This window comes from Coffea arabica, chromosome 9e, assembly GCF_036785885.1.
Source record: "Coffea arabica cultivar ET-39 chromosome 9e, Coffea Arabica ET-39 HiFi, whole genome shotgun sequence".
Lineage (NCBI taxonomy): Eukaryota > Viridiplantae > Streptophyta > Magnoliopsida > Gentianales > Rubiaceae > Coffea > Coffea arabica.
Genome location: NC_092327.1, coordinates 39,589,139 through 39,602,616, shown reverse-complemented (window position 1 = coordinate 39,602,616; position 13,478 = coordinate 39,589,139). Strand labels below are relative to the sequence as shown.

The 13,478-nt window shown below is 37.6% G+C and overlaps 2 protein-coding genes across 3 annotated transcripts; both read left to right on the top strand.

The window, feature by feature from the left end:
- Positions 1 to 957: 957 nt before the first annotated feature.
- LOC113709241 (rho GDP-dissociation inhibitor 1-like) lies at positions 958 to 4,518 on the top strand. The gene is made up of 5 exons (XM_027231963.2): positions 958 to 1,789; positions 1,883 to 1,949; positions 3,002 to 3,220; positions 3,319 to 3,443; positions 4,076 to 4,518. Exons 1-5 carry the CDS (start codon positions 1,499 to 1,501, stop codon positions 4,157 to 4,159), a joined length of 786 nt encoding a protein of 261 aa, XP_027087764.2. The 5' UTR covers positions 958 to 1,498; the 3' UTR covers positions 4,160 to 4,518.
- Positions 4,519 to 5,916: 1,398 nt separating this feature from the next.
- Positions 5,917 to 11,697, top strand: LOC113710326 (uncharacterized). Of its 2 annotated transcripts, none has more exons than XM_072065597.1 (10): positions 5,917 to 6,260; positions 6,536 to 6,870; positions 7,279 to 7,523; positions 7,961 to 8,045; positions 8,140 to 8,325; positions 8,403 to 8,570; positions 8,683 to 8,898; positions 9,774 to 9,945; positions 10,884 to 11,055; positions 11,147 to 11,697. In XM_072065597.1, exons 1-10 carry the CDS (start codon positions 5,951 to 5,953, stop codon positions 11,256 to 11,258), a joined length of 2,001 nt encoding a protein of 666 aa, XP_071921698.1. In that variant the 5' UTR covers positions 5,917 to 5,950; the 3' UTR covers positions 11,259 to 11,697. The 2 variants fall into 2 exon arrangements, with proteins under 2 accessions (XP_071921698.1, XP_027089074.2); XM_027233273.2 differs by having other exon boundaries at positions 6,521 to 6,870.
- Positions 11,698 to 13,478: the final 1,781 nt, after the last annotated feature.

Genomic DNA, 13,478 nt, shown 5'->3' with positions numbered 1-13,478 from the left:
AACTCTGCTCACCTGCTGTGCTTGACAATATTAATATGAAGATAAAATTATGTACTAGTATAATGCATAATTGACACAGTTAAACTTTGGCAGAGGTTACGTGGATTGCATGTTCTAAGAGTTTCTGAGAGGTAAAAATGTGATTGACGAATAATCTTAAAGCAGCTTAACACAGAAAGCAAAAAATGGTATCCATTCTCCCATTGGACTGCTAAGTTTTCACTGTAGCAGAAGTTCTCGCCTGAGATTAATTAAAGGAGAAGAAAGAAACAGTACTGCCAACTTCCGATTGTTGAAAAAGTTTGGTTCTTTCTTGTCAAAGCAAGATATTATTAAAATCTAGAGATGTACATACATCGAACAAAAGGCATTTTCATTTTTTGTTTGGGGTCTTTCTGTCCTTGTGTACTTGCCAACAGCATTGAGTGGACAGCATTAGTCACTCCGTTGAATGAGCCGGTGTTAAAAATCCGGTACTAGTGTTAAAAAAGGTACGGCCGTATATGATATCAACCAAAAATCTTTGTGGTATGAATGTGTAGCGATATCAATGGCCAACAGCGGCCAGATCATTATGCAATTTGTACCTCCCCCCCCCCCCCCCCAAGAAAAAAATAATACTTAGTAAAAGATGATGATTATTACACCATTAGTAAAAGATTACGACTTGGATTGGAATGAATTACAGTGCAATTTTGTACCTAAACTTTGACAAAAAACAGATGAGTTATGTGATGAAAAGGTGTTTATTGCAGTAATCTGTTCTGTTTTGAGTTGAGTTTCTTCGGGAGTGAGTGAGTACGAGTGTATAAGCATTAAGGCTGCCTAAGACTGAGGAAGAGGGGAGTTAGGACTTAGGAGTCGTCCAATAAGAAGGGGTCAAACAAACTAAACATCGTCCACCCAATCCGAGGCTGTCCTCATATCATATGTGTAGAAGCCCCCTCGAATCGTGGTCTTCGTGAAACCTACTGCCACTAAGTGACCTTCACGATCTCACCACCTCTCTCTTTCTCTCTCGCATTCATTACTTTTTTCATTTATTCGCAAGCCCGGATCACCACATGACCATTTCGTTCCCTGCTTCCATTTCCTCAAACAACCCCGCTCTTTCTCACTTTCACATATATCAGCAACAAGCCTTCTGCTCTTAAAAATCTCTTTTGCCACCCCAGTTTGTTTCCTTCCTTTCCTCACCTTTTCTTTGGATTCTTTTGACTTCTTAGCTTAAAGAATAACCTTCCCCACCACCCCCCACACACACCCCACCCTTCTCTATCCGTGGCGTGACATTTTCAATTTGTTGTTTCCATTGAGGGAAGGAGATTCTTCCTGTTTTGTCCCCCTCTTCTTATCCTCTTCTGGTTGTTGTGATTTGAATTCAGGGAGTGAAGGGGTGGCCTTCTTTTCCTTTTCTTTTCTTTCTTTTTTTTTTCCTTTGACAGGGGGAGGAGGTTCTGCTTGTATTAGTTGTTTGTTGAATGGTTTGTTGTTGTTAATGTCTTTGGCTGTTGGAGTTGTTTCAAGTTCCAAGAGTAGTAGCATGGGGTTTGATGATAATAACAATGGGGATGAGAAGAATGGGGGAACAAGTCCTGCTCCAGGAACTAATGCTGGTAAAACGGCGCCAGTTGACCCTGAGATTGAGCAAGAATCTGTTGAAAAAATCAACAGGCAGATGAGTGAGAGCTCTATTTATACCACGGAAGACGAGGAGGATGAAGATTCTGATGCCAATATACAATTAGGCCCTCAATTTACCCTCAAAGAACTTCAAGAGAAGGATAAGGTCTGTCCTTGCTCGAATTATTTTCATCTTCTCTTCCCTGATTAATCGGCATTTCTGTCTCATGTCTGATAATTTGTATTGCAAAAAGTGTAGGATGATGAGAGTTTGAGAAGGTGGAAGGAGCAACTCCTTGGGAGTGTTGATATCAATTCTGTTGGAGGTAAATGTGTTCTTGCTTTTATCTTTGCTGAACGAATTTTTCCATACATGAGGATTCAGATGCATTTGACTCGAAAAGACAGTTCAATTTGTCATCTTCTAAGTTCCATTTGCAACCCCATTTTCCGGTGAAAATGCAGATACATACTAGAGATATTTATCACAGAATTCAAATCTGCTAACATAATTTTGCCAAATTTCTGGCTGTCAGTAGTTTGTCACGACCAACAAATTTGTATCCACAATACAATAAAATGTAAACCTATAAAGCCTGATTTTGATTTCTGTAATTCGTAAATAGTAGCTTTGTCCCTTAAGGAAGGAACTATAGAAAGATAAAGTTACAGGAAATGAGGGAACTTTTTCCCCCTTCAGACAAGAAGATTCGAATTTTGAGTTAACGCTACAATTTTGAACCCTGGGGGATAAAAAGGAGTCCCTGTTCTGTCTGATGGCTGAAGTTCCCTGACTAATGGATGCCCCGTTTGTTTCAGAAACTTAAGTAGATGGCCGATCTGTATTAAACTGGTGCTGTTTTCTGGCTGTATCAAGATTAAATTTTTAATCAAACAAAGAGGGGTAATTTCAGATGGTCATTGCAGGGTAAAGCCTGTCCGTCGCAATCATTTTAAGTAATGTACGCGTCATATAAAGTTAAAGCACCTGTGCTTCTCATTCACTATTTGCTTGAGATTCGATTTTGAACATACGAACCAAAGTGATATCACGTTCACTTCTTTTTCTTTTTCTTTTTTTTTTTTAAAAAAAAAAGCTTAAAGTTCTGCTGCTATGCTTCAAATGTCTGTGATGAGAAAAAAGGCCATTAAAACAGGTTTCAAAATTTTAAAATGTTTATGATAGATTTTCTTTGTCCGTATGCTCCGCATCATTTTTTATTTTGCAACATAAATAACTTCGGCAGCACATGGGACAAATGCAAATTTTGAATGTGCTTTTCATGAGCAGCATGAATGCTGTTTTTGTTTAATAAGAATCTGCTGCTTGAATGCATTTCTTACAATTTCTTCTTTTCTCACGGCCTTGATATTATAGAGACTCTGGATCCTGAAGTGAGGATCTTAAGTCTTGCAATCAAGTCTCCTGGAAGATCTGATATTTTTCTTCCGATTCCTGAGGATGGAAAGCCAGGAGGGCCATGGTTTGCATTGAAAGAAGGCAGCCGTTACAGCCTCGAATTCACTTTCCAGGTCAACAATAACATAGTATCAGGCCTCAAATACACAAATACAGTTTGGAAAACTGGTATTAAAGGTACGCTCTCCTTACCCTTTCCGAATACTGTAGCGCAAAATGTCAAGGCTGTTGATGCTCTCATATGAATCTTGATGCTTTTATGACTCTTATTTCAGTGGACAGTACAAAACAAATGATAGGAACCTTCAGTCCGCAGGCAGAACCTTACACACATAAAATGCCAGAAGAGACAACCCCTTCTGGCATGTTTGCAAGAGGATCATACTCAGCTCGAACAAAGGTGAGTTTTGCACTTTTTCCATTTTGCCTCTGCAAGCTCAAATTACTCATTTTTAACTGCCTAAAGGGGTGGAGAAAGTATTTCCCCAAAGTCCTGCTACCATACATTGAATAGCTTCTGCTGCAATGAGAATTCCCTCTTTGTCGTTAAACATAATCACCATTTGACTGGTTGTTTTCAATTGGTTGTGGGAATTATTAAGGTGGCAGCCACCTCTGGTATATTGTTGTTGGTGGATTGATGGATCAATGTCAGTTTGATCACTTTTGCACATGGTGGGATAACTAAACTGAATACTGGTGGACCATCTTCTGTCTTTTGCCTTTTCCCTGTCTTTTGCATTTAATGCTCTAAGCATTTAAGTAAGGTCTTAAGGACAGCTTACTTCAAAATGTTCTCTTGATGCTAAATCCAAGATCTTTATTTGACGACAATTGATGCTGACAACAACTGAGCTGAGCATATGTAAAGATGAAGTTCCAGATAATGAGATTTTGAAAATTTGGCTTTATTGGAAACTCATGCATCTTTTCTTTGGGTTCAATGAGGCCATTTTGAGGAATAATAATTATTAATCCTTTTGCTATCCTAACCTGCTTCCTGTCTTTTTCTCTGTTTCTTTTTTGGTACAGTTTCTTGATGATGATAATAAGTGCTACTTGGAGATCAACTACACATTTGAAATCAAGAAAGAGTGGCAGGCAACCAATAATTGATGCTTTTTGCTGGAAATCTAGTTTCCTCGCCGCAGAATGTAGCTCTGTTTGGGTTGTAGCTTAGTTATGCCAATCTTTCTTCAAACTTTCTCGAGGAAGGAGGAGAGAACAGACAGCAATCGACAAAAAAAAAATGGAATGGAGAAGAAAAAGAGAGGAAGAAAGAAAATCTGTCAATGATTGATTGATTGATGCTCGAAGTGTTTAGCTTCTAGATTGTTGTTTATCATTCTCTTGGTACAAGTAAGGTCATTGTTTTTTTTTTTTTTTTTTTTCCTTTTTGAAGTGTTATTCACAATAAACTTAAGCTTGGCCTGTAACAATCTTAAAAAGAGGAATGACTTCTCCTTGGTAGCCCAGCCTGACATTTCATTGACCTATTTTTCTGGGGAAGAGCAACTAACAATTGGAGTTAGAAACTGCAATAACCTACCAGTACTCGCTCGCATGCGGATCCAGGTTCTCTCCAATTATTGTCCATATTGCAAGCAACAAATTTGGGTGAAATTTGGGTGAATGTAGTGAAATTTGGGTGTTCGCGACTGGATTTTTGGACCCAATTTTCAGTAAGTGAAAAAAGTGGTCCTGTATTTGTTATTTATTTATTTTGGTTCCTCATTCTCCGGTGCAGTTTCTACTTATTAGACTGCTACCATGCCATGAATCTTGGAATTTGCATATCTAGCTCCAAATATATATATATCTCACACAATTTAGAAAACGATGAAATTTACGACACCTTCCAATCTGGATATCGCGTCTTCCATCGTTCCGGTGGTTGCCATTCCAAACGTACGGTGGTCTGAGAAGTAAAAGGCTAGGAACAATGAGTTTTTTTTTTTTTTTTTTTTGGGGTGAAAGAGGGTTATGCTTGGTTTGCTGTTCTTGAGAAAATTATGCGGTGATAATTCTTCCTCGTTTGGTATAACATCTGATGGATACAATTACTGTGTAACGTAAAATAAATTTTGGGACATCCAAATGCTAGCCTATATATTTTTTACCCCAAAAAAAAAAAATTTTGTTAGCCGACATACTCATTTTTTTCCTCCTTGTTTTTATTTTAAATGGAAGATTTCAAACCTGTGATCTCCGCCCTCTATATCACCTAACCCATTCTTCTCCCAACCTATATACTCACTTAATTTTCAGAGAAAGCAAGAACTAAGAGTGCATTTGCTAAAACTGAAGTATGAAAATTGAATTCTAAAATCTGAAGTTTAAATCCATTGATTTATTAAATTGTTAAGTATTAAATGTGATATATTTGAGACTATATCATATTAAGTGATAAATGAATAGTTTATTACTTATTTTGTGGAGCAAATTTTGTTTAGAAAATTTAATGCCACTTAATTAACTTAAATATTCTATTTCTTGTCATCAAACGCGTCTAAATATGTTAAGATTTGAATCATTAAGTTTTATTACTGAATTGAATTATCAAATAGGACCTAAACTTTAACTTCAAATACACGCGCGCACACACACACACATACATATATTGAAATATTGTTTCCAAATTGAATTTTTACCCAATTCGTATTTCTCTACTTTTCCTTCTTTAAATTAGAATATAACACAATATTATGAATATATTCTTCTCTTCTCCTCATTTTAATTCTATGTAATAGTTCTATGTATTTTCAAATTATTAAAATTTTTAAACACTTTATATTAAATAAGTATTAATTTTTTTCGTAATCACTATAAACTGTGTAGTCTAGTTATTTATTAAGCCACCATGTACTAAAATGAGAGTGCGGACAATTCCCAAACTAAAACTCAAGAATGACCGAGTTATTTTTGCACTTCCAAGAAAATAGTCTGGACAATTATACGAGAAAAATTGCTGCACAGAATTGGGCCTTTTCCTGTGGAGCAAACGGTAAGCCCAAAAAGGTCCGGATAACATTTCATCCTCTCGAAAGTCGGCTGACAGCCAGCCCAGGTTCTTCCTCCACTCCTTGCTCTTCTGTTTTATGTTCTACACATTTTTCTCCGGTCAATTCATCCAACGAAAAAGAAATCAGTCGAAACCCTGGAATTGGATCCAAACCCTACAATCTTCATCGTTTCTCTCTTTCGCCGTTCTTCACCGGTAAGTTGTACGGATACTAGCAATTCGGTAGAGTTTTATGTATCTCAAGCATTAACGTGAAATTCTATGAAATTTCCCCTATTTTGTTTCTGTAACTATTGAGATAGTTTCAGCTTGAGCTCGAACGCTATTGATTAAGTGAAATTATTGGAGGTTTTTCTTCTCCATGTTTTGTATTCTTTCTTCATCCCGAGGTTATGTCTTATAGCTGGCTAATTTAGGGTTTCTTTTCTCTCTCTTTTTGATATTACATTTCTTAGTTTTTACGATGGTAGAGAATTCCAGTTCCAAAAGGCAGAAGATAGTGGAGCAATCCTCTGGTTCGGCGTCAGCTTCTCCTCCGCCGTCTACGGTCGCATTTGAGAATCCTTTACTTCCTCTCGCTTCGTATGAGGACGACGATGACGAGGAGGATGACAAGAGAGGAGGGAACCTCAATAGGGTTTTGAGCGGGGGCACAGGATCAGAGCCGAATGGCAATACTCACAAGGAAGAATATGATGAAGAAGAAGATGACGATGATACTCTTATGGTGGGAACTCGTGGAAAGCGCAGTCGAGCTGTTGAAGTGAGAAGGGACTGTCCTTACCTTGATACTGTTAATCGACAGGTATTTTGATTAATGCTTTTGCTTTACTGAGTCATTAAATATAACATAATGATGTTTTTTTTTTATTAGTTGTTGATTTGTTCTTGTTTTTAATACTTTTCATGTTTGTTTTTCCTGAAATTGCTTCTATCTAGGAATAGATAACATGCCTCTCACTGGAAATTATGGCTGTTTGCCTGAGTGGCTGGTGTAAGATACTGTCGATTATCATTAAGTAAATCTCTTTGCAGTATTTCAGATGAACCTTGGGTTTCAGTAGCTTCCAATTTTTTGGGTGCTTATAATTATGATCGTCCTTTTGATGCTTTAGAACAATTTGTTTTTATGTAATACAATCTCTTTTAGTTTTAAGATACTGTTTTATGTTGTTGCTTCTGGTTATGATATTCTCTACTTTGTTGTGTTCAGGTTTTGGATTTTGACTTTGAGAGGTTTTGCTCAGTTTCCCTTTCCAATTTGAACGTTTACGCATGTTTAGTTTGTGGGAAGTACTACCAGGGAAGAGGCCAAAAATCTCATGCATATACTCACAGTCTTGAAGCTGGACACCATGTCTACATCAATCTTCGGACAGAGAAAGTTTATTGCCTCCCTGATGGATATGAGATTGTTGACCCATCATTGGATGACATTCGACATGTTCTTAACCCAAGGTGTCTGAAAATTTTATGTCAATGCTGACATATTTATTTTCCTCTTGATTGCCTTTTATCTATGGTTCACATTTCCAGTGTCAATTATATCATGTGTTGATTGGATAGGATGTGTTTCAGTAACAAATCTCATGCATGTCTCATGTTTCCCTTTCCCCATCCCTTTCTTTTATTTTTCGGTGTGGTTGCGTTTTGGCCGCAGAGGGAAGTGTAGATGACATGAAGAGGTAAAGAAAGGAGGTTTTGCCTGGAAGTCAAGCATTCTTTTTCTGATTATAGAGTTTTCCTAGTTTCCACAAAATGACTTCATAAAAGTGCTTAATGCTTCCTACAATGTATAATGCTGGATTTTTTTATCTTTTCATGCTAGATTTGGCCCTTGTCTCCTGTTTGTTGTCTTTGCTGGCTGCCAACTTTGTTTTGGCACTGTGTAACAGGTTCACCAGGGAACAAGTTTTGCACCTTGACAAGAATAAGCAATGGTCTAGGGCACTTGATGGATCAGATTATCTACCTGGAATGGTTTGGTCTCGCTATCATCGTTTAATACTTGAAATGTCATCTATATCCTTGTTAGTGCCTATATTGAGTTTTTTGCACGGGAACTGATTTGTAGGTGGGGCTGAACAACATAAAGGAAACAGATTTTGTTAATGTCACTATTCAGTCCTTAATGCGTGTTACTCCTCTGAGGAACTTTTTTCTTATCCCTGAAAACTATCAGCACAGCAAATCTCCACTAGTCCATCGATTTGGAGAGCTCACTCGAAAAATTTGGCATGCAAGGAACTTTAAGGGACAGGTTCGGACTGGTACTGAACGTTCATGGAATTGTTTCTTGTTCACGAGTTTCATTCTGTACTTCTGTGAATTTTGCAGGTTAGTCCACATGAGTTCTTACAAGCAGTTATGAAAGCCAGTAAGAAACGGTTTCGAATTGGTGCGCAGTCTGACCCTGTTGAGTTTATGTCATGGCTTCTTAATACACTGCATGCAGATCTCAAAGGTTCAAAGAAAAGTGGCAGCATTATCCACCAATGCTTTCAGGTACTATTCTAATGAAACCGTTTTCTTTGCTTTCCTGCATGTTTTTGTTGTACTAGATGAATTTTTGTTGCTTGTTTTGAGCAAAAAAAATTGTCCTTTATCATTTCATTAGGGAGAACTGGAGGTAGTGAAAGAAAGCCATAGCAAACCCATTGTTGAGAAAAAGGTAGATGGAGATGCAGTAATTAATGGTAATGGTGTAGATACTGGATCCGAGGTGCATAGTTCTTTTACAGAAAGTACCAGAATGCCGTTCTTAATGCTTGGTCTAGATTTGCCACCCCCGCCACTCTTCAAAGATGTTATGGAGAAAAACATCATCCCCCAGGTTACTTCACATTCTTTTAATTCTGGTGTTGTGGTTGTCACTTGTTCATATCTTGTTCTAAGAATTGATAATCAGAATGCGCAAAACATGTTGGTCATTAGTTTCATGCTCAAAACTGTAATTTTGTGCATTTGAACTAATTTCCCTGCGAGACACTGTCCTGTTTGTTCTATGGTGGGGACAATAGATTGGTTAAAGAATTTTCTGAGGCAACTAGCTATGAGGTGCAGCCACTTTGGTCATTGCAGGATCTGGGGATCACTGGGGAATACTGGGTGAAGTGGTGTTAGTCACATTAGGTGCTATATCAGAGTTGTTGATCAGAGTCCAGTACAATTTGGTAGGAGGAAGGAGATCTTCACCTTTGGGTTGCCTTTATGTGGGAAAAATCATATAGATGTTGATATATGACATGCCTTACAAAACATATAGCACCTCAAAGGCTTTATAAGGTTTTAAGTGTTGAGGTTACCACATTTATCTGTGATCTCATACTTGGTGCTTTAATGCTATCTTGGGGCATCTGGACTTAGCTTTATTTAAGGGCATCAAATATGATGACTTGGTTATTCATGGACAGCCAATATACCTTGCCAGGACAGGATATGTAGTGCTTTTATGCTTGTGATGTCTGCCTTGTATCATTCATATTAGTTGAATCTGTATCTCACCATCTTTCCCCTCCCTTCCAAAAAAAAGGAAAAAATCCTGCTTTATTACGGATTTATATTGAATCTGTATTATGTTGTTTTATATTTTTTGGGGCTAACAGAATATTGCTAATCAAAATTTTTTTCAACTAAGACAATGGCTTAGCTTCGGCACAAATGTTTTTGTGCTAAAACCACTTTTCTCAATGTCACAAATGCTCCCAGGTTCCACTTTTCAACATTCTGAAAAAGTTTGATGGTGAGACTGTGACAGAAGTTGTGCGACCTAGGATGGCAAGGATGAAATATCGTGTTACAAAATTGCCACCTTACTTAATTCTCCACATGCGACGTTTTACGAAGAATAATTTCTTTGTGGAGAAAAATCCTACCCTTGGTAAGTATTTGTAATGTTTGACAGACTTTCTGCTTCTCCTTTTTGTTTCTTGAGGTGTTTGGAGGGGGGTAGTAAGATACCGATTGCAGTAGTTTTTTGAGTCTGTTTATTTACGTGATTCTAGGAGGAGTTGCTGTTGTTTGAGTTCACAGTACAGGATAAATTGAAAGATTACTCTGTTTTTCTGCCTATAAGACTGTATGTTCTTGATGTATTGATATATAGCTTTATTCTGCCTGATGATTTTTCAGGTGGAGATTATTTGCTATTTAGTCAACAACTATGTATGCTAGACATAATGAGGCGACTGCTGTCTCATTTGGAACTGTTTCCGTTCACATTAGCACATTGCTTCTCCAGATACTTTTTAGATAGCTTTCCTCGAAGGGAAGTGATGTGGGAAGTTTGGGGGAAATTTTTGTCTGGCCAGTTTCATTACATGAACGGCTTGGAATCTAGCACAAATAATCTTGTTTGTTGCTTTCACTGTCAAGATGGAGATTTAAGTCATACATGTTTTCTTGTTCTCACACAATTCCATGCAAAAATTTTGCTGTGATGTGTGACATTTTGGGCTTCATTTTTTGGTGTCTCATGTTCCTCTAGTCTAATGTTTCTTTTCTATTCTATATGGTACCAATATTAGTTAGTTCTGTATTTTATCCCTGCCTGTCTTGGCATTTTGATAATCTTGTGAAGTGATGTGCGACAGTAAGATCTTACCAGTGCCTGGTATTCTTTGCATATCCCATTCCACGTGTTTGCAAGATCCATGTTTTCACCTGTTTGTGGAGATGCTGCTTCTAATTTGTGTCTTACAAAGTTGTTGAGGTGTTACCGCTGGATTATGAAAATAATATTAATTTGATATATGCTGTGACTAAATTGTATGTCCCATTTTTCTTTTAAGTTCATTTTTCTAAATTTTTTTCCCTCAGTTAATTTTCCCGTGAAGAACCTGGAGCTCAAGGACTACATTCCACTTCCTGCACCCAAACAGAATGAAAGACTACGCTCCAAGTACGATTTGATTGCCAACATAGTTCATGATGGTAAACCAGGTGAAGGATCATACCGGGTTTTTGTACAGCGGAAGTCTGAAGAATTATGGTAATCTTTGCTTAGTTCTCAAAGTTTTTTTAAGTTGCATGAAGATTATGCCACTAATGGGCTTCCAATCGTGTTTGTTCTGTATTTGCAGGTATGAGATGCAAGATCTGCATGTTACAGAAACTCTCCCCCAGATGGTAGCACTGTCGGAAGCATATATGCAGATATACGAGCAGCAGCAGCAGCAGCAGCAGCAGATTTAAAGAAGCTTGACAACAATGATCTGTGGGCTCTCAGCAAAGAAGCTTGATTTCATCGGTGTGACCGTTACCCAGTAACTCGTGAGCAGGTCGACAAGTGCTACTTGCCACGTGACTGTTGATGTCGTCTTCATACAAACATTTAACAAAAATGTAGCAAGAATGCAAAGTTAGATGGTTTCAATCAGTTGTGTACTTATTTCTTAGGTCAGATTCCGTTGATCTAGATTTAGTTTCGAAAGGCTATGTACTAAGGGATCAGGGGCTTCTGCTGGTCAAGTTTGTGGCCTGGATTGGGCCGCATAGCTCAGCTCAATTTGGTCCCGTTGCGTGGATTTCTTGTTCCCAAATTTGACAGCCCAAATCTGGGCAAGTTTAGGGCAGTCCCTGCAAACCCACTCCCGTATTAAATGCTGCTAGTACAAGGCTAAAGATTCTAGCATCTCAGCATGGTAGGTTGAGGCTTTATATGTTCCGTCTGATCTTTTGAAAAGCTATATCAGAAATCGACTAATCAGAAGTGGCAAGCGCAAAAGCTATATTTGTTGGCTGGAGTTCCCAAACAAGTGCTACATAGCCAGAGCTTGCCCGAAACGACGGGATTGAAGTGAGATGAAGCAAATGTCTAGGACATATAAGTCTAAAATTTTGCCAGAAAGGAATTAAGTGGGGGAGGTTTAGAAATGACTCGATAGAAGATCTTAAAATGACAAATTGAAGATCGAACGTCGTTAAGTGATAATCCACAGGAAAGCGAAAAGAATTATTCTGCAACTTTTGATTCGTAAAGGATTGTTCTGCAACTTCTGACTTGCAAGATAGTGCTAATCACGAATAAAGTATGGTACACAGTAGAAGTAGAAGTGGCAATTTGGATCCATATTCATTTACCCATCCACCTAAACCTATATTGAATGGATTTGGATGACTTACAAATTATTCTGCAACTTTTGATTCGCAAGATACTGCTAAAACACGAATAAAGTGTAGTAAGCGGCAGAAGTGACAATTTGGATCCATATCCATTTATGCATCCAAATTATCCTAACCTGAATGAACTTGGATGACTAAAAAATTTTTGATAGACTTGCATGGATGACCATTTAAACCCACACAAGTTGGTGGATTTAAATGGATAGTCCATATTATCCATGTAAATCCAATTATCAAAACTTAAAAAAGAAAAATAGGGTCTCACAACATACTAGAGCAGCTTACACATTCAAACATGCACTAACCAACTCTATATAATATAGAGCTCTTGACCCGCTGGAAAACTCAAAAAGTTTGTATCAAAATAGAATTTTGGTTCCTCTCTTGGGGAAAGGCCCTGGCTGCGGCTGTCATCAGAGGAGAGTGTTTTGAGTGAATTTATTGAGCACACAGATTTGAATTCTGAGTTCAAATTGATTGTTTTTAACTCCATTCTAAGAATTAACTGGGTGCAAGCTTTTCGGGCAACCTACTAGATATTATACATACAAGCTTACTTCTTCATGATGATAAGATGATATATTATTGATAAGTGTGGGTTGAGGCTGCCTTTGACTTTGAATCCGGACAGCGGTTTGAAAAATGCTTTCAATTAGTACATATCAGTATTTGAATAACAGGAAGAGAGGCTGCAAATGGTGAGTGCTTATTCTAATACTCCACACTTTGATCACTTTGACTAGAGTAGGATGAATAACTATTTATAGCACTTAGGAGAATAAATGGTTGGATCATGATATTGCATCATCCATTTAAATCCTATCCTATTCATTTAGGTTCATTTATTAAATGATTGTAATTAGATTGGATTGATTTTTGTCCATTATCCATTTAAGCAAAACCATTCGTTTTGCCACCTCTAGTAAACAGTAAACAAACAAAGGAAAAGCATTGGGCTCCCTTGATGATTTGATTACGGTTTTGATATATTCCGTTGTTTGTTAGCTTTCCGCTTGTGAGACATCGAGTGGACATAAAGTTGGTAAGGAGAATTTACTCCACTGACCAGTCAATTGACGACATGTCTTGGGTAAGCTAAGTCCATTCATGAGTTATTCCTAAAGTTCATCACTTTTGTGCATCATCGCTAAAACCGAAATTACTTTTGCTTACAATCTTTAGCCGGATGAATAATGGACAAGAAAAATCCGAGAAGTATGTTCTGATATGTGACGGTGATTGGTGATCTAATAATATGAATCCATCCCAACTTTTTTGAATAAAAAAAAA

Coding starts and splice junctions, on each gene's coding strand:
- LOC113709241 (XM_027231963.2), top strand. CDS start 1,499: ATGTCTTTGGCTGTTGGAGTTGTTTCAAGTTCCAAGAGTAGTAGCATG. Junction 1,950..3,001: donor TGATATCAATTCTGTTGGAG/GTAAATGTGTTC, acceptor TTGATATTATAG/AGACTCTGGATCCTGAAGTG. Junction 3,444..4,075: donor CATACTCAGCTCGAACAAAG/GTGAGTTTTGCA, acceptor TTTTTGGTACAG/TTTCTTGATGATGATAATAA.
- LOC113710326 (XM_027233273.2), top strand. CDS start 5,951: ATGACCGAGTTATTTTTGCACTTCCAAGAAAATAGTCTGGACAATTAT. Junction 6,871..7,278: donor TTGATACTGTTAATCGACAG/GTATTTTGATTA, acceptor TGTTGTGTTCAG/GTTTTGGATTTTGACTTTGA. Junction 8,046..8,139: donor CAGATTATCTACCTGGAATG/GTTTGGTCTCGC, acceptor ACTGATTTGTAG/GTGGGGCTGAACAACATAAA.